Source organism: Centroberyx gerrardi, chromosome 14, assembly GCF_048128805.1.
Source record: "Centroberyx gerrardi isolate f3 chromosome 14, fCenGer3.hap1.cur.20231027, whole genome shotgun sequence".
NCBI lineage: Eukaryota > Metazoa > Chordata > Actinopteri > Beryciformes > Berycidae > Centroberyx > Centroberyx gerrardi.
The window spans coordinates 12,144,134-12,162,333 of record NC_136010.1 but is presented as its reverse complement, the minus strand read 5'-3'; the positions used below and the strand labels follow the sequence as shown (position 1 = coordinate 12,162,333).

General features: G+C 41.2%; 3 protein-coding genes across 5 annotated transcripts; 2 read left to right on the top strand and 1 right to left on the bottom strand.

Moving 5' to 3' along the window:
* The first annotated feature begins 2,746 nt into the window (after positions 1-2,746).
* On the top strand, positions 2,747-7,408 carry nfe2 (nuclear factor, erythroid 2). The gene is made up of 4 exons (XM_071905826.2): positions 2,747-2,954; positions 4,655-4,733; positions 4,854-4,991; positions 5,871-7,408. Exons 2-4 carry the CDS (start codon positions 4,686-4,688, stop codon positions 7,167-7,169), a joined length of 1,485 nt encoding a protein of 494 aa, XP_071761927.1. The 5' UTR covers positions 2,747-2,954; positions 4,655-4,685; the 3' UTR covers positions 7,170-7,408.
* hnrnpa1b (heterogeneous nuclear ribonucleoprotein A1b) lies at positions 7,399-11,442 on the bottom strand. 3 transcript variants are annotated; one of them, XM_078288312.1, is made up of 12 exons: positions 11,340-11,442; positions 10,689-10,805; positions 10,405-10,551; positions 10,097-10,307; positions 9,906-9,998; positions 9,744-9,830; positions 9,563-9,643; positions 9,319-9,471; positions 9,084-9,239; positions 8,911-8,981; positions 7,923-8,746; positions 7,399-7,650 (listed from the first exon to the last, which is right to left on the bottom strand). In XM_078288312.1, the coding sequence occupies exons 1-10, from the start codon at positions 11,349-11,351 to the stop codon at positions 8,923-8,925; spliced, it is 1,116 nt and encodes a 371-aa protein (XP_078144438.1). In that variant the 5' UTR covers positions 11,352-11,442; the 3' UTR covers positions 7,399-7,650; positions 7,923-8,746; positions 8,911-8,922. The 3 variants fall into 3 exon arrangements, with proteins under 3 accessions (XP_078144438.1, XP_078144439.1, XP_078144440.1); XM_078288313.1 differs by having other exon boundaries at positions 9,084-9,224; XM_078288314.1 differs by having other exon boundaries at positions 9,084-9,224; positions 9,783-9,830.
* A 539-nt stretch (positions 11,443-11,981) lies between these two features.
* Positions 11,982-17,277, top strand: cbx5 (chromobox homolog 5 (HP1 alpha homolog, Drosophila)). The gene is made up of 5 exons (XM_071905829.2): positions 11,982-12,136; positions 12,639-12,839; positions 12,975-13,197; positions 13,932-14,032; positions 15,757-17,277. The coding sequence occupies exons 2-5, from the start codon at positions 12,706-12,708 to the stop codon at positions 15,896-15,898; spliced, it is 600 nt and encodes a 199-aa protein (XP_071761930.1). The 5' UTR covers positions 11,982-12,136; positions 12,639-12,705; the 3' UTR covers positions 15,899-17,277.
* The last annotated feature ends 923 nt before the right edge of the window (positions 17,278-18,200 follow it).

Genomic DNA, 18,200 nt, shown 5'->3' with positions numbered 1-18,200 from the left:
GTACAGATATGGTCAAATTTAACGGTATTGGATATTGGCACAAAATATTGGCTATCAGCAGCATCAATTCAAAAATGTTGGTATCACAAAACCATATCAGTTGAATCCTAGTCTACATATCACATCTATGAACTATACACTATGATCATGTTCCCTTTATTCATAGTGGGTTTTTTTTTATATTTGAATGAAATGTTAAGTAAGAAAAAAGTAAAATGTCCTTTTCTAAAATTTCTCACATTTTAAGATTTGTTAATTATAATCAATGTGATGCTAGATGAAAGTAAAGAAAACACTGTCATCTGCCCTCTCTGTAATGTCTTTTTTTTCCCTCTTTTCCCAGCAGCTGACTCCAAAAATATTCCCTTCCTGATACCACAACCAAAGGAATACACTCATTTTGTTTAGTGGTGAGGTAGTTTTTCCACTCATGTCTGATACAGCATGCTTTCTGGTTGTTAAAACAAGACCATAGATGCCACATTCCTCCATCTTTAATGAATAAATGCCATGGCAACAACAAGAAACATGGTAGAGGTGGGGAACAAAAAGGGACAAACATAATTAATCTTTGATTTCAGATTGCTCTCAACACACTCTAAGTCAAAAGTCATTAATATAATTTAAGAATAAGTCAAATCAACGGGGGAGGGAGGTTGTCTGCTGAGTCTTCAAGGTCCCAGACAACATGTACTGTCTGTTTATGAAGCAGAGGGTGTAACTGTATCACAGAGGTGCACAATGAGAGTGGGCTGAAAGCCCTTGGAGGCTTAGGAAAGCTGGAAAGCAGAGATGTCAAAGACTAATTGAAGCAAACAAACATAAACAGAGAACGTGGGCGTTGACCTGGGAACTGTGTCCAGATCCAAAACCACTGTGGTCGGAGTAATAACAGGGTGCTCTTTGGCATGCTTTGGCAGTGGTTGAGTAGGGGGCTGGGTGCTAGGAACTTGGGTTGGGAAGTCCCTTCTCTGATTCCTGGTAGACATTCACCTTTCTTGACTCTGTCAGCCACCTACTTTTTCCATCTTAGAACAATGACAGAAAAAACATCATAATCTATGCCTTAGTGGGATCTGACACTGTAATGGGCCAGACAAAAGTTTCCATGTTCTCATGTTCGTTGAATATATCTAACTGAATTTATTACCTGCATTGTTGTTCATTACCAGCCCTAAAATGCATTGTCTTTTCACAATAAAAAAATATATGTCAACATTTTATATTCCATGTATTCTTCACAAAGCCTTTTCATGCATCACACCAAATTTTGTTTTAACTCTTTCTAAGACTTTTTACTTGGAGTAGTAAAAAAGCAAAAGTTCATTCATATTGCTACTTTAAATTTCCAGAAAAGCTCTATTTTTTTATGTAACATACTGCACATACATACTGTAGTGTATCACACAGACCCACTGACACATTGGTATTTAAATATGTCCACGGGAAGCATGCGTATATTTGTTTTAGACTTAAAATTTCTGAGAGAGAGACACTAAAATAAGTATGTAGCTCCATTTGCATTTTAATACAGTGTGGTCATGGCTTTTTTTCAACAATGAAATGGGTCAGAGAATCCTTCTACAATTCTATAAAAGTACATTTGCATCTGTTTATTTATAATTACTGTACAGAATTTTATTCAGAAAACAGTAACACCTTGTAGCAGACTTGTATTTAGATCCATCCAGTGATTGCTGTTAACATGAACTAATGCATTTACAAACAAAATATGTACTGTACATGTTGTAGACAATGTATAGAGTATGGGGGGGGGGGGGTGTCTTTCAGAGAGCATGAAACAGCTTGAATATTTTATGTATTGGGTTAGTTCCAACATCATCATTGTCACTATGCAATTCATGACTATCACAAAACACACAGCCATCTAACACAATAAATGATATTGAAAAGATACAATGCATTACACTATAATAATGTAGTAATAAATGTAAGTAACCATGTGAAAGCTGTTACACAATAGGCCGGTTCTACATAACACATTGCCTTTGTGAGTTCTCACTGTTCACAACGCTTCAGATCAGGGCAATGAGGGGATTTTTTTTTTTTTTTTTTTGGTGAAGGATTTTAATGGTCACTTGCTATGTAAGACACGCTCCCCTCCATTCTCCCCCTGCTCCTCTCTCTCCCTTGGCGGTTGCTCTGCCAGATAGAGGAACAATGTGGTCTTTCTTACCTGTTGGAGGTGTACATTCCATCCCTACTAAACTAAGTCTCAATCCAGCCTCCAACCCACCCCTGCTTGAACAGGGCCCTCACTGCAACGCCAGCTCTAACTCCAGGTGCTCCACATCACACTCCTCATACCTTTCATTTGGGAGGATTTGTAAGGACACTGTTCTTGTACGGTTTGGCCAGGGGGAGAGACATCCATCGGCTAGCTTTTACTCACTCGTAGTTATTTTAATCTGGGTGATTTATTTGCATTGCCATTACATAATTAGAAACACACTTGGTTACAGCGTCTTTTTCAATTTCTAAACATCCATGTATTGTACATGTAGACTGACAGAATGACTGCTGTTGTATATGCCAGGCTGTTGGTTTGTGGTTTGTCATGTGGGGAAAAGGGAAATTTTGGGGTTAGGGTGCAAGTGTGCTATTAAGGATACAAGAGTGCAAAAAAGAGTAGTGTGGGTGCTTTACAGGAAGATTGCGTTTGTTTGCGCAGAGCCATCCCATTTATGCCGGTGGCTGTATTTGTAGCTGAACAGAGAGAGACAGACAGAGTGAATGAGAGATAGAGTGAGAGGCAATGCTTACGTTTTACTTCTTATGCTCTGTTAAAAAGTAAGCAACGCCACAACATATATCAAAGAGAAGAAAAACTCTTTTTATTCTGCTTCTTCTTATCTACCACCAGGATTATGTTTCACATCTGAAGTTTTTTTTTTTCCTCATCACCTGTTGAAGACGCAGAGAATGTCGCTCAGGTATGTTCTTTCACATCTCCCCTCTACAGATTTTTAACAGCTTTTCTCTTTCTATTGCAAGACCATGTTGAGAGGTTACAACTTCAAGACTTGCATGATGTCTTCATTGTATTAAACAGGATCTTTAGAAAGTGGCTACTTAGTAAACCTAACCCTTCAGAGAATATGACATTACACAGATTAATCAAAAACATCATGTTGAAAAGTGAAACCATTGACAACAATGTAACAATGTAATACTATGCTGTTGCTGAGTCATATAGAATACAATTTAGCTAATAACACAGTGTTCCTTTAAATTTCAACAAATATTTAGATGCAGTTTTACCCTGCTGACTCAGTCGGACTAATCTTTTTTTTAAACCATCCACTTTCCTGTACTGTCAGAACCAGAGCATTGAGTACTGACATAACTGGAGGAGTGGTGGCGGTCAACTATGCCCCCTTACAGTAGAGGAAACAGTCTTAGGAAACTCACCACCAACACAACAGTGGTTGTTGCAGGATATGATAGTTATAACCCCATGCATGTGAGCGTTTAAACAGCACAAAACTGGAAGTGCAATGAAAATCTTAAAATGAAAGAAAAAAGTAACATTCTTGTCCCGGATGACACCTAATAAAGATACATAACCTAATAAAAAGTCTTACAATGAAATACACCTACATTTTTAAATTAATTTGTTTTTAGTCTAAGATAGTTTCATAAATGCAGAACAAAGCTTAAACCCAAGGCTCTAATCTGTGACATCTTAAAGTGACATAGCCTGCTGGAGCTACTCCATTGCCAGCGAATAGGAGCCTGACTTTGATGACTCTTTTGTTAGACCATTTACATTGAAATAATTGTTATTTCTGAATTATCCGTATCCCCAGACATTGACAGTGGACACTGTCATAGCATCCGCAAAGTAGTTTTATTGTCAGTGGAGTAACCTGAGGCTGTCTCTTGATGACATCGCCTTTTGCTTTTATTTTTGGCAGACACTTCTGCTTGTTCAAAAATCTTGACTGAACTATCTTGTGATTAGAATGACATACAAATTATTAAACTGACTTTTCCACTGTAAGGGCTTGAACTATAAGAAGTTATATAGCCGAGTGGAAATCAAGATTCTTGCCCAAGCAAGAGTTCAGTTTCAAGTAACCTACAGATATCTGAGAGCAAGGTATATGGAAGACTGTTATCATGCTGAGAAACAGTCTGAAGACACCAAACCTACAACCAATCATTCCTATTGTCAGAGCTAAGCCAAAAAAGCCTAGAGATTGATGAAGACATGTTTGCCATACACCAACATTTCCAAGGCTGCGATCAGGCCCCAGTCTCCGTTTTCTAGAGCTTGCTGTTTTCCCGCAGATTGTCTTATCAGCGGCTGGCATAGCTGCGCCCTAGCACAGCTGATGGGAGGAGTCAACCCAACGGAACTGAACACTTCATGTGTTTCAAAAGCTCAGACTTACACAGCATTCAAACACTGTCATATATTTAGCACCAGTGGGTTTACAGATATGTATGTATTGTATATGCATGCTTAGAGACATGGTTTAATTTATGGTTCACTGAAATGTGCATTAGTGTGTGTGACTGTGCTCTCAAGTTATGTTTCTTCTTTGCTGACAATATGTATAAGTGGAGAGGCTTCATCACGCTGTCTGTCTGAATGGGTGATAATAACGTGCCTTTCTGTTTCCTCCAGGAGGATTCTTTGCAACAACAGCCTGTCCTGAATGTGTTCAACAGCCAACTATGTTCTCCCATTGAGGAGAACCTGTGAGGTGGGTCTGTCTGAGAAGTGGGAATAGAGAAACCATGGGGCATAATGAAACCTAATATACATTTCCTAGTGTGCTACATAGTTGTATCAATAGTGAGCCCATTTTCTCCTCTACTACAAGGTATTAGCCACCCCAGGAAGGCTGTGTGGGGGAGTGTCCATGCCCACTAATTTTCCTGGAGCCCGGTCTCATGGAACTCCTCAGGACACAGACATGGATTTGGCTTGGCAGGAGCTGATGGCAATCACAGAGCTGCAGGTAAGAGCCTGACTGTTTAGTAGTGACACATGGAAAGCAAGAGTCATCCAAAGTACTGTTGAAATCAAACTAGTTCTTAATTCCGGGAAGTTACTATATCATGCATACTGAATGCATCACAACACATGTAGTCTTATCCTTAAACTAGACATGCCAACCATATTCCCACACTGCCGTGTGCAGTATTATCATGGAAGTGCATATCTTATTGCCTTAACCTCTGCAAATTGATACTTGTCTAAAATGTGTATTTTACTGGGTGTCTAGACTCCAAACTCACTAATGCCTATTGTAACAGACATAATTTACTGTAGTTTATCAGTTCTTTTAATCAGTGACAAAGGTATTTTATTCTTCATGTAATTTTAAGCACAAAATATGAACAGGAAAAAATGCTGTTCATAAAAGAGATACAGTTCATAAACTCAAGAAATTAATTGCAGATCAGTGATAGCAAAATAGATACACATTTAACACTTTTCATCTGATGCTGAGTGTTTAAAAACGAATACACACTCAGGTGAGGTGGGCAACAATGACCCGATTGAGTGATGGCAGGATGAAGAGACTGGGAGAGGGGGCAAGTGCTGTATGTTGCTAGCAGCCCCCTGCACAGCACAATGGCCATCTGTTTCCATGTGAAACCTGATCACATCTATGAAAGCCCTGCATAAGCTATGGGTGGCATGCTGAAGTAGGGGTGAACTGTGTTCTATGGCAAACCAGATGACTTGTGAATAAAACCCTGTCCAAGTAATTAACTCAGAAGTCTTGTGTATTTCATGATTGCCTTGAATTACTTTCTTGCCACGACTGTGACATGTCTAGTGATCTGGCTGTCAATTACAACTTACTGAGCCTTTTTCATTTTCTTTACAGGAGTTTGAAGTCCCTGGTGAAGGCCCCTATGAAACAACACCGTACCATCCCATGGACCCCATGGTCCCTATGGGAGGGTATGGAATGGCTCAGTCCCATTCCGAGCCCCTGCATGATGCTTGTGAGCTCAACCCTGCTGCTGCTACTTATGAGGGATCGTACTCCGAGGTGCTGCCAGCCTGCCATCGTCTAGGCGGCAATGCAGAGGCAATGTATGGGCACTCTGGATCTCAGCTCAACCCGAGAATGCTCCCCACCTCCTCTCCGACACAGCCCTCACTCATGGCTCTTAGGGAGCAGATGAGCATGTCAGGTACCAGTGAAGGGCACAGGAAGACCAACACCTGCCTCTCTCAGGGTCTAAGTCGACACATGCTGTGGACTACACATGGACAAAGCTTGCACCCTCGCTCGGCCGATGATCTGGAGTCAGACTCTGGTCTGTCACTGGGTTCTAGTCCACCTCTGGCTTCCCCAGATAATGCTGCCAGTGGTGCACCAAGTTACCAGAACACAGACGTAGGCATGCCTTATAGTGATGGGGAGACGGACAGCATGACTGAGCAAGCCAGAAGAGCACACATCCACTACTCAATGGACTATCAGAGCCAACCTCACCCATACCTGTACCCAGGAGCACACTCCTCTTACTTCTCATCACAACCCACTTTATCGCATACACAACACAATGCTCTGACTCCTGTGTCAATGAAACAGCAGCAGGGACAAGCCAGTGCCCTGAATGACCTACACATGAATGACTCTGGAGTGTCCAGCAGAGGGAGCTCCCAGCAGGGCCTGTATGTAAAGCCACAAGGGAACATCTCTGCCCCGGCTCCACTGAGCAGAGATGAGCGGCGGGCCATGGCTTTGAAGATCCCCTTCCCCATGGATAAGATTATCAACCTGCCCGTGGACGACTTCAATGAGCTCCTGACGCAGTACACTCTGACAGAAACTCAGCTGGCTCTGGTCAGGGACATAAGGCGGAGGGGGAAGAATAAGGTGGCGGCTCAGAACTGCAGGAAAAGGAAGCTGGAGAACATAATCCACCTAGAAGGGGAACTGGGCCAGCTACAGGCCCAAAGAGAGCACCTGGCACAGGAGCGGCTCGAGTTCCAGCGCAGCCTGTCTTTCATTAAATGCCGTCTTACAGACCTCTACGCAGAAGTGTTTTCTCACTTGCGGGATGAAGACGGACAACCATACTCAACAGATGAATACTCCCTACAACAGACCCCTGACGGCAAAATCTACCTGGTACCTCGTACAGCTATGCAGGGAAGAGAGCAATGCTAAAGCATCAGGGGACTACACTGCCTTATTTATACCAATACAGAAAAAGGCACAATGCCTGGTTGTGCCAATTGTAGTTCATAATACTTCAACTGGCTGAAGTTATACAATTCATTTTGCACATGTGGCTGTGACTTATCAACTTGACCAGCACATTTAAACACCTGCAATTCATCTCTCAATGGACACTTGCATGTTTACAACTATACATGTATGAAAGTGAAACCAGAAGTTTTGTAAAAATATTTTATTATAAAAGTAAAAAAAAATAAAAACACTGCACAGCAGTCTTCAGATTAAAAAAAAAAATTTCTTCTGCATCAGCGTAACTGTCCAGGCAACCTATGACAAGAGAAACCGGTCACATTAAAGAGACATCTCAAAACATGAGGAAATGTGCAAGGTTCTGATCATCTGTACCTTAAAATGCTTGAGCCATTGTGACTGAAATGAAGTCCGTTATGGAGACCATGTGTTGAGTTTCCTAGAAAGTAGAAACACCACAAATAAGCATGGCATAAAGTGGATGTGAAAAGGCGTTACTGTGTGTTCTATTACCGTTTACAGCATGCATTATAGATAATGTAAGACCACTATGCACAAGTAGAGGCCCATTTTACCAGTCAACAATGGTGTAATTTGTAATAAATCTTGTTTGCACAAAATGTTATGTCATTACTGGGCTACATAACTCACTACCAGCTACAGAACATAAATGCAAAACAGACTATCAGTAGTTGAGAAGTCTGGTCTTACCTACAGACAGCTTTAAAGCCCTTTGGTAGCTGCTGCCTGCTAGCCTCAGCCTTCTGTTCTCACTCTCCCCTGCTTCACTGCTCCTGGCGATGGTTTTGCTACTTCTCTCCCTCAGCTGGCTTCCATGGCTAGCCTCAAAAGACTTTGCATGTAAGCTAGCATCCTCCGGATGATCTTTCCAAAACAACTCTGGGTAGAGTCTGTCCCAAGTGATGGGCTCTTTATGATGAACGCATTTGTGCACCGCTTCTCAGTCCTCAATCAGCATTATCAAATATTGTAATGCATTATTGACTTATCACTAAGGATCAAGTACTTCCATCTTCCCACTCAATCTCCGTTGACTACCGCAGGGGTTTACCACATTCATTCGTGTCACAAACTCCTCTCACACAGATACATGATCAGAAAAGGCCCTCATCCCCACTATGTGTGGCATCTAATGCCTTTAAGTGAACCCTCCCTCACCCAAACCCCTAAAAGAGGCTAACAAGACTGAACAGTTTTATAAAAAACTGAAAGGTGGTTTATTTCAACTTGATTGGTTGCAGTTACACAAATAAAACCAGACTCAAAGAAAAAAATCTACATAAAACCTCATTGGAATGCTTGCTTTCCAGAAACATAATATAAAATAATTCTGGGTGACAACACAAAAACTTTAAAATGAAGACCCTCCATGATTCTCTATTGTACATCTCTTCTTGTAGCAGCTGTAACCTGCCACAACTGTTTGGCTGAGCAGATCTAGGAGGTAAACCTGCAGCTGCCCTGTCACTTCGCTTGCTCTCCTCTCCTTGCTCTCCTCTCCTAAGTAATCAGTCCTGTTGAACAATACGGAACAACATTGTTAAACTGTGCACTGACTTTGTATGACCTGAGATCCAGAGTGAATTTTGTAATACTTGGGATCTACAAGTTAGAATAAATCCCTACAACTACAAACTCTGGTTTCATGATGCATATCTAACAGTTCAGGCATGCTCACCGCTTCAACTTCTCAGAATCGTCGTCCAGAGCCACCGCCATATCCACTGGTTGAGCCACCTCCATAGCCACCTGGAGGACAACAACAACAAGGGGGAACAGTCAGACTACACACACACACTACAGAGTGCAGAAATATCAATCATGGTGCCATCTCCCTCCTATGCCACCTACCACCATATGGGCCGCTGTTCCTGCCACCACCTCCGCCAAAGTTGTTCCCTTTCATCGGGCCATAGTTGGAAGCCTGGTTGTTGTAGTTGCCAAAATCATTGTAGTTGTTGCCGCCACCGCCGCTGCCTCCACCGAAGTTGCCTGAAGGTAAAACATCTGCATAACCATATAGACCAGGTCTGGAACAAAGAAATATTTTTTTTAAAAACCTGACAAGGTGAACCCAAATACTCACCACCCCCGAAGTTTCCATTGCCGTTGTTGTAGTTATCGTAACCGTTTCCTCCATAGCCTCCGCCGCCACCACTCTGGTTGCCATAGCCCTGTCCGCCTCCATAGCCACGATTGCCGCCACCTCCATAACCACCAGGACCACCGCCATAGCCACCTACAGCATAAACACATCCTCAGTACATTCTGCAGCTGTAAAAGGGAAATGCTTTAGTCTTTCAAAAAAAATAAATGAACAAACTACTTACCATCGCCTCCCCCATAGCCATTATTGTAACCGTCTCCGCCACCATATCCTCCTCCTCCACCACCGCCGCCACCTCTGCCACCTGAAAAGACAATCAGCATCATGCAAGACATGCAAGGCAAATCAGCATTCAACAACCAGATATTAACACAACTGACCAAGTGGTTCTAAAAACCACATACCGCGGCCACCGAAGTATCCATCACGGCCAAAATCATTACCTCCGTAACCCCCACCTCTGCCGTAATTACCAGCGCCACCTCCACGACCTGAAGGAGACACAACGGTAAGCAAAGAAACATGACATTCGCATGCCTCAACGACGTGTTCAGTGTTTAATTTACCTCTCATTCCTATGCCCGAGTTCTGCATTTCCTGTCTTGAGAGGGCCTTCCTCACTTCACAGTTGTGACCGTTGACAGTGTGGTATTTCTGGACTATGGGCAAAAGAATGGATTGAGTAGTGGTTAGTTGACTGTTTTCAGTTCAATTGACACATCGGCATCAAAGCTCAGTGACCGTTCAGCCTACTTACTGACAATCCTGTCCACTGAATCATGATCGTCGAAGGTCACAAAAGCAAAGCCCCTCTTCTTTCCGCTGCTACGGTCAGTCATAATATCAATGACCTCGATTTTGCCAAACTGTTCAAAGTAGTCTCGCAGGTGTGACTCCTCGGTGTCTTCCTTGATGCCTCCAACAAAGATCTTTTTCACCGTTACATGGGCACCCGGTCGGTTTGAGTCCTGTGATCAAAGACATTTTGATTTACAACTAGGCATGCCCTCCCTTTATATGCAAAACAGATAAAGTCCTGTTTACACTGCATGCAATCTAACATACCTCTCTGGAAACTGCTCTCTTGGGCTCTACCAGTCTTCCGTCAACTTTGTGGGGGCGGGCATCCATGGCAGCATCAACTTCTTGCACTGAGGAGTAGGTGACAAAACCAAAGCCCCTGGATCTTTTGTTGGATGGATCCCTCATGACCTGTAGGAAAAAGCTCAAATTAGGCCCCATTTTCCAAACATACTTTTTTTTTTAGCAAAACGACAATGGTTTGGATGCAACTGGTTCAATACAACATTTAAAAAAAACCTAACATTGAATTAAGAAAAACAACTCACCACACAATCTGTAAGGGTCCCCCATTGTTCAAAATGAGCTCGCAAGCTTTCATCCGTGGTCTCAAAGCTCAGTCCTCCAATGAACAGCTTGCGGAGCTGCTCCGGTTCACGTGGGGCCTAAACAATGGACAAAGGATGGTCGCGTAAGGATGTATATTCGTCATTTATTCATATTCAATTTTATTATCCGTGCATTCAAAACGAGATGTATCTGTAGGCATGTACTGGCTAATCCCTGCGAATCAAAGACCACGACAGGACAGGGTGGAGAAAGCGACATCGCCGCCATTACCGGATCGGTCACATGCCGTTACCGCTTATGGCTAACTTATGGTGAAAATCATACACCTACCGCCACACTATACCCGTGCACTTCGTTGTACCATGTTTGTTACTTTTACTATATTACTTACTATCGGCATGCATTTCGCAGTTGCGAGTCGGGTAAAACAGATCATCACATGAACAAAAGGCCATGAGGCCTAGTTTCTGTAAGATGGCGGCCATGCAATGCATTCTGGCTGCAGGATTTTTAATGAGAACGTAGTTTTCACGACGCGTCGACTGTTCTCTATAGCTGCAGATTATTCGAGCTTTAAAGAACTGATATGCTGGAAATGGATCAAAAGGATTTCAGAAAACAATACTCACGTCCTTCGACATCTTGCGGCAGAATCCTTAAAGGCTGCTTGCGACTTGATGAGGGAGAGAGGATCTGCGACAGACGTGTCTGTTACCAAAGAGTAGGATAAATAGGAAAGTATACACCTCTTTCACGTAGCAATTGGTCGACAGTTCCCGCTGCACTCTTTCGTCATCTCCCACTACAATTTGATTGGGCGAGATGCAATCAATCACAGCCAATATCCAGTAACACATCAGCATGGGCGGTAGGCGTGCACTTGATGAGAACAAAAAATGTTATGATGTTACAGAGGGAAATTGTAATTTGTTGCAATTCAAAACAGTCATTGGCAGTCAACACAACTGTTAGCAAAACAGTGTAAATACTGGGGACAGTATATTATACAGTATAAATAATAAATCCCAAATCGCATTATACAGAGGGGCATGTACGAATCTGTGATTTTGACTTGGGGGTGGGGGCGGAGGCCTTTCCACATACAGTAACGACAATATATTCTACTAATGGCAAATGCATACATTTTACATTCAAACATCCCGTTTATATTTTCGTAGAATACTCTGTAATTACATCCTAAACAATTGAACAGGGTAAGGTGCGCATATCTAGGTCATCAGCTGACCTAGGGGCGTGTTTATTCATTGTGCGCTCTTAACGCGCGCTTTTTACGCACAGGCAAGCGCACAGCAGCTTTTTGTGGCTCCGGCTAGAAGCTAAATTACCCCAAACGTTGGCCTCACAGACTCCACCAAAACTACGGGCTACGGGTTGGTAGTCAAAACCAGTGGTCTGCATTCAAAAGGTAAGAGATTGTTTTATGCATCACCTCGCTTCATACTGTTGCATGCATCATAAGCGCACAGCATTTGAGTTTGTTATCGCTAGTTAGCTACCGTTAGCTCACGTACGTGTTAGCTGGTAAGCTACCTGCCTCAGCAACTTGCCTTCCATGCGCCTTGGTTAGCTAGTAGCTAGCTAACGGAGCATCGTACCTATATTCCCATTTGCACATCTCCAGTTTGGCTATATGTAACGTAATATTAGTTAAATGAGTGGCCAATTGCATGTGTGTTTTGCTAACCAATGCGTTTCCTGGTTAGCGAATAAGAGCTAGCAATGCCTAATCTAGACTGCTTAGCGACAGTGAAAAGGATGCTTTTCATTGGTATAGTGGCTAGCGTTAGCTAACGTTAACGTATAGCAAACCCTTCAATCACATCATGCCCCATGTTTCTGATCTAGTAACTTAGCTGTGATTCTTTTATCAATTGCATTTTCCGATCAGGATTGTTCTTTCTCTGCAGCCTTTACTTCCTGTGCAGGGAAGTGACATTGTCCAGCCACAGCAAGTGTTCAGCAGCTAACTTAGCCATGGGCAAAAAGTCTCGTGAAGAAGAAGCATCCTCGTCCTCCGAAGAGGAAGAATATGTTGTGGAGAAAGTGCTGGACAGGAGGGTGGTGAAAGGCAGGGTGGAGTTCTTCCTGAAGTGGAAGGGATACTCAGAGTAAGTTAAGCTGCATTCCTATCAGTGTCTTCTCTGCCTAAGTATAAGCAATATCATCTGCATTGTTTTTTCTGAGTGTTAGCTGTTAGCTATGGCTTGAATGTTACTGACTTGCTGTACTGTGATCCTTAACAGGAAGCACAACACATGGGAGCCGGAGAAGAATCTCGACTGCCCTGAGCTAATTGGAGAGTTTATGAAGACCTACAAGAAAAGCAGCAGTGGACCCTCCACACCTAGCAGCGGGGCCAGCAAATCGACCCCGGGCCCCTTAGGACGCTCCAAAGACACCAGTAGCTCAAAGAAGAAAAGTTCAGATGACGAAGAGGGGGGTAGTAAGCCCAAAAAGAAAAAAGATGTAAGCAATATGTTGATGCAGTAAAAAGTCATACATTTGATCAAAGTTGAGAGTTTTGGCTTCACCAGACAGGAAACTTAATGTATACATCCTGTTTTAGAATCAGATAAAAGCCTACACTGCATGTGGGTCATTATCAAGCTGAACAGAAAGAATTAGCAGTTTATACCTTTTTTAGCGTTTAAGTGCTCTGCACAGTGGGAAGCAGGTTTCACACTCTTCTCAAAACAATAGCTTAGCTCTTGGTAAGAGCTCATCATTTGTTAATGAACAGTTGACTGGCACCTCATTTTAAAGTGAACGGAGAGACTGCCTTGCTCTTTCACACATTTGTAGACTAACAATTCAGCAGCTTTTCACTTTTTTTTTTACATGCTTTGCCAAGTCTATATGCACATTTGCTTGGTGTAAACATGTATTGGTTTAAAGGATTTTGTTCTGAAATGATATCAATTCAGATTATTTTATATACGAGTCGTCATTAAATAAGTGATTACTTCTAAGAAGTTACTTTTTGCCAAGAAAAGCCTGTGAGATGGCTATTAAGTAATGGGTTGTATTTTAATGCCAGCAATCATTTTGTAAGAGTAGTTATCACACTTTTTTCAAATGGCACATTTCTAGTTTTTCAATAAATCTCAAGTTTTAGTTAACCAGTACAGTTTGTTGTAACAGTCTCCACAGCTGTTTGCTTAGCTGTATGAACACATTTTGCTTCTCTTGTTGTCTTTCAGGATGAGATCCTAGTTGCACGTGGTTTTGAGAGAGGACTTGAACCAGAGAAGATCATTGGAGCCACTGACTCATGTGGAGACCTAATGTTTCTTATGAAGTGGTACGTGTTGTTGACATATTGATGTGCTAATTTGCACAATGACACAATGATAGCAAACTGAGATTAGATGAAACTATTGATCCCCTTGGGGAAAATTTGGGGGCAGTAAGTAATAGGATGCAGCAGGAAAGAAAAGAGTGTAATAGAATAGAAACATAAACAAAAGCAATAAGAATGCAATAAATTTATAAAAACCATTATGAAATTCTAAAACAAAAATATATGCACAATTGTTGGCATATAGAAACATAAGCAACAAATAATTCTGACATGTTAAGTAGACTATAAGAATGGGACGTATGGAAGAGTATGGATTACCTACATAGATGGATTTACTTACAGTATTGACGTCTTTAACACGGATTGCCAAATATGATGGTCTCTTGGAAAGAGATCCAAATCAAATATGAAACGTGCTATGTATATATAAACATAAAAATCTAAAACAAACAAGATCAATATGTACATATGTATGAAATAGTGGAACCGCTACAGGGCTTGACAGTAACTGTTGTGGCCTCAGATTTGGGCTACTGTCAACCATTTCCTGCTGTCTGGTTGCCCTGTTGGCAACAACTTTGTCTGTAATCATAATAAATAAATCCTCACTAAAAGACAAAAAGAAGTTGCTGTTGACTAGGGCTACATTGTTTTCATGTGCAATTAATTATTCTGTAACACTTGAACATTCTGTAGCCAGGTAGTTATTGGCTACTAGTTTGGCTACTAGCCAGTATTGCTAGAGTAACATATCTATCAAATCATTACGTGCATAAATGTATCATCTAAGCCTGTTTCAAACTTCGCCACGTGAAATCTGCTTGCGCGCAAAGGAGCAAAACATAATAATACATTTCTTACAAATATATAATAAAATATAGTAATATAATACTTACATGGATGAAATTGTTTCACAAGTAAATATTATTTAAATATATAATGTAACCTCTCATTTAACGTTTTTTATTTTATTGAATCTAGTCCCATTTAGATCAGGGAATATCTTTTGCAGCTGAGATCTGGCCAGACAAAGGCCAGTTAAATACAAAGACAAACTGTTAAACAAGTTACATGCAACCAAAAAAAATAATGAATGTTTATGAAATAAATATGGTTAAACATTCTTTATATCACTGTTTCATTGCGGAAATATGGGGTTAGTGTTAGGACCTTAATCACTCCAAATACGATCCATTCAAGTATGGCAACCGTATTGTCATTTCCGGCAACCAAAAGCTGATATCTGGTTGCCAGCCTGGCAACCACTTGAAAGCTATGAATGTGAGTATATATGCAGTATGTGACAATGAGAGGGATATGGGAGCTGATGGAAGCAGATATGTGAATTTACAGCAATATACTTGATGTGCTTTGTATTCGCATTAACAAGTCTACAGGATGCCATATATGCACAGAAAGTGTTGTGGCATATAGACATGCACCGCAAAGAACTTGTAAATATTTACCTCAATATTCACTTAAAAGTGCAGATGGCATATGCACAGAATTCACCCATTTGGATATTTACATTACTAGCTGTCCCCTTTGGAAAAACTCCAGGACAGGGGTAATGTATGTACAGAAAACTGATAATGTGCATTGTCTGTGCAGAGTATCACTATTATCAGAACATGGAAGGAGGCAGGATAGGGAAAGCGTCATGTGTGTCAACTCGTGTGCAGAGAGTGATTTTACTGACATGCACTGTCCTCGTCTTTTTGCAGGAAGGACTCTGACGAGGCAGATCTTGTGCTTGCCAAGGAGGCCAATCATAAGTGCCCACAGATTGTCATAGCCTTCTATGAGGAACGTCTCACCTGGCATGAAGACAGTGACAAGAAGGAGAAGGACGCTGTGAGTGTGTGAGCGCATCACCTCAGGAGGAAACCGGACCTCCTCCACTGCAGGGACAACCTTGAGACAAACATTTTTCACACCCAAACCTCTCATCCTTTCTCTTGACCTTGTCCAACGACACACAAAGACGGAGGACGCAGCCCATTTCATGACATCGACATCCATGCCCCATGCAAGCATCGGAGAACAAGAGCCCAAACTACTGAGAAATATGATTTTGGGGGGGGGAGCAAGCTGTGGTGGACATGGGTGATATGCTACTGGGGAGGGTTTGTGCTGTTCTTGCTTTTTGTATTCTTTGTCTTCTTTTAATGTCTTATATGATGTTTTAGTGCTTATGGGATATGATTATATCAGTAAGGTCTTCTCGGTTTGCATTCACAAGCACAGGCGGCCATCTTTTTTAAACTTGGAATGTAGTCTACTTGCTGCGTTAACCATGAGCTTGTCGCAAGACCGGTTCCCAATCCTCGCCCTGTATTCTCGTCATGCGCTGTGCACCTCTTTGCTTTAAGAACCCACTAATGCCAGTGAGGTAAAGACTGTAGTACCGACTTTCAGGAAGCGAGTGTGCATTTAAAAAAAATAAAATAGAAAAGTATAGACCTCACAGTCATCGGACATTATGTTGAACAGTTTCCTGACTGTGTAATCATTTCCTTTTTTAACTTTTTATCCCTCACAGTTTTGTATTTGTCAGTTTGTCCTGTCTACTTGGATATAACTACTCTACTCGCAAAGGACACCTGCCAATTGTTTCTTAATGTGTAGTAAGGCTACTCTGTTCATTTAAAAATTAGTCTTATTTTTATCTCTTCTCTCTTGTTGTGTGGCTGTCTTTTTGAGCCATCGTGTTGCCCAAATTGTAACATGTTAAAGGTTTCTGTAGCTTTTTTCTTTTTTTTTTTTTTCTTTTATAAAGCTATCACCAGATCAGAAAAGGACATAATAAACAAATTCTTGCTCAGTTCTGCATGCAAGTTTTGTTACTAGTTTATTTTATTTTATTTTATTTTAAGCTGCAATAATGTTACCATTGGACCAGTCTCCTTAATGCTCACAGGTTAGACAATCTTCATGTTACTGTATTTACAGGGGCAAATAAAACCAGCATCCATCACCAGTCATTTGAGTCTGCCACCTTGTGGCTAAGAGATGTAAAACTTTGTAGTGGGCTTTTTATTTTGACGGGCTTCAGTCTGACCTGACCAATGATCGACATAATGACGGCCCTGCAGTCTCGACGGTGTTATTGATCTCATTAGTTAGTGATACTTTGATAGATTTTTACGGTGTTAAGTGGTGAAATCCACACAGCCATTGGAGTATTTGTCGTACTTGATATCATTGTAATGTTAAGTTGAAGCATTAAAGGGAGCTGAAACCAGTATCTGATCCGATCATTCATATCTTGTTTTAATTGTGATGAATGTTTTGAATATTGAGGGAGAAAGTATCTGAGATTTTTTGCGGTACTATGTTGCTGCCCGGCAGGAAGACGTCTATTCTGATATAACTAGTGGATGATTCAATTTTATTTTTTTTAGTTTGATCTCTTGTGCTCCAACACGGACACTTATAGGACCAAATGTAGGTGTAGAGTGAGGTCTGATGTGATTGTGATTTTCGCTTTATTCGGCAATGTGCATGAAGGCTGTGACATTCTTCTCCCCTTTCATACAGATCACTTCAGACAGGGACTGGGCCGCAAGTTACAGAGTAGCTCACTCAATCACTGTAAATGGTTTATCACGTCTCTTGAGGTCAAATTGGATAATGGTTGTACGTTTCGTGTCATTTCCTTTCCTCGAAAATATTTAGTTTTTACTTAATTCACCCTTCAGTTTCATCCTAATTCATTTTTTTGCCGGTTCTTTCATCCGTGAATAGAATAAAAAAAAAAAAAAGAAAGTATAACATCCTCATATTTCCTTGCGTGAATTTAAATCTTTTGCTCCAAATGTGTGTACAGTATCAACCTTTAATAAACTATTTCAATGTTTAAATGACTTGTCAGCTGGCTGTTATTTTAAGGTGTGTTATTTTAAAGGATTTTCTGTGAGGAGAGCACTTCAACTAATTTACATCCTAGGCTGAAATAAATTACTGGGATTGGAGAAAGTTAAGCAACTATCAAAATGACTAATTTTGTGGGAATCCGGAGTAATAAATAAATTACTCTACCCATTACTTATAACATCAGGACATTTCCTTATATCAGAGTGGAAAAACTAACTAACTGTCCTGGGGGAACAATAAAAGCCTGTAAGTCATAAGTATCATGAGACCGGTGCCATTTAATCCGGCCTCT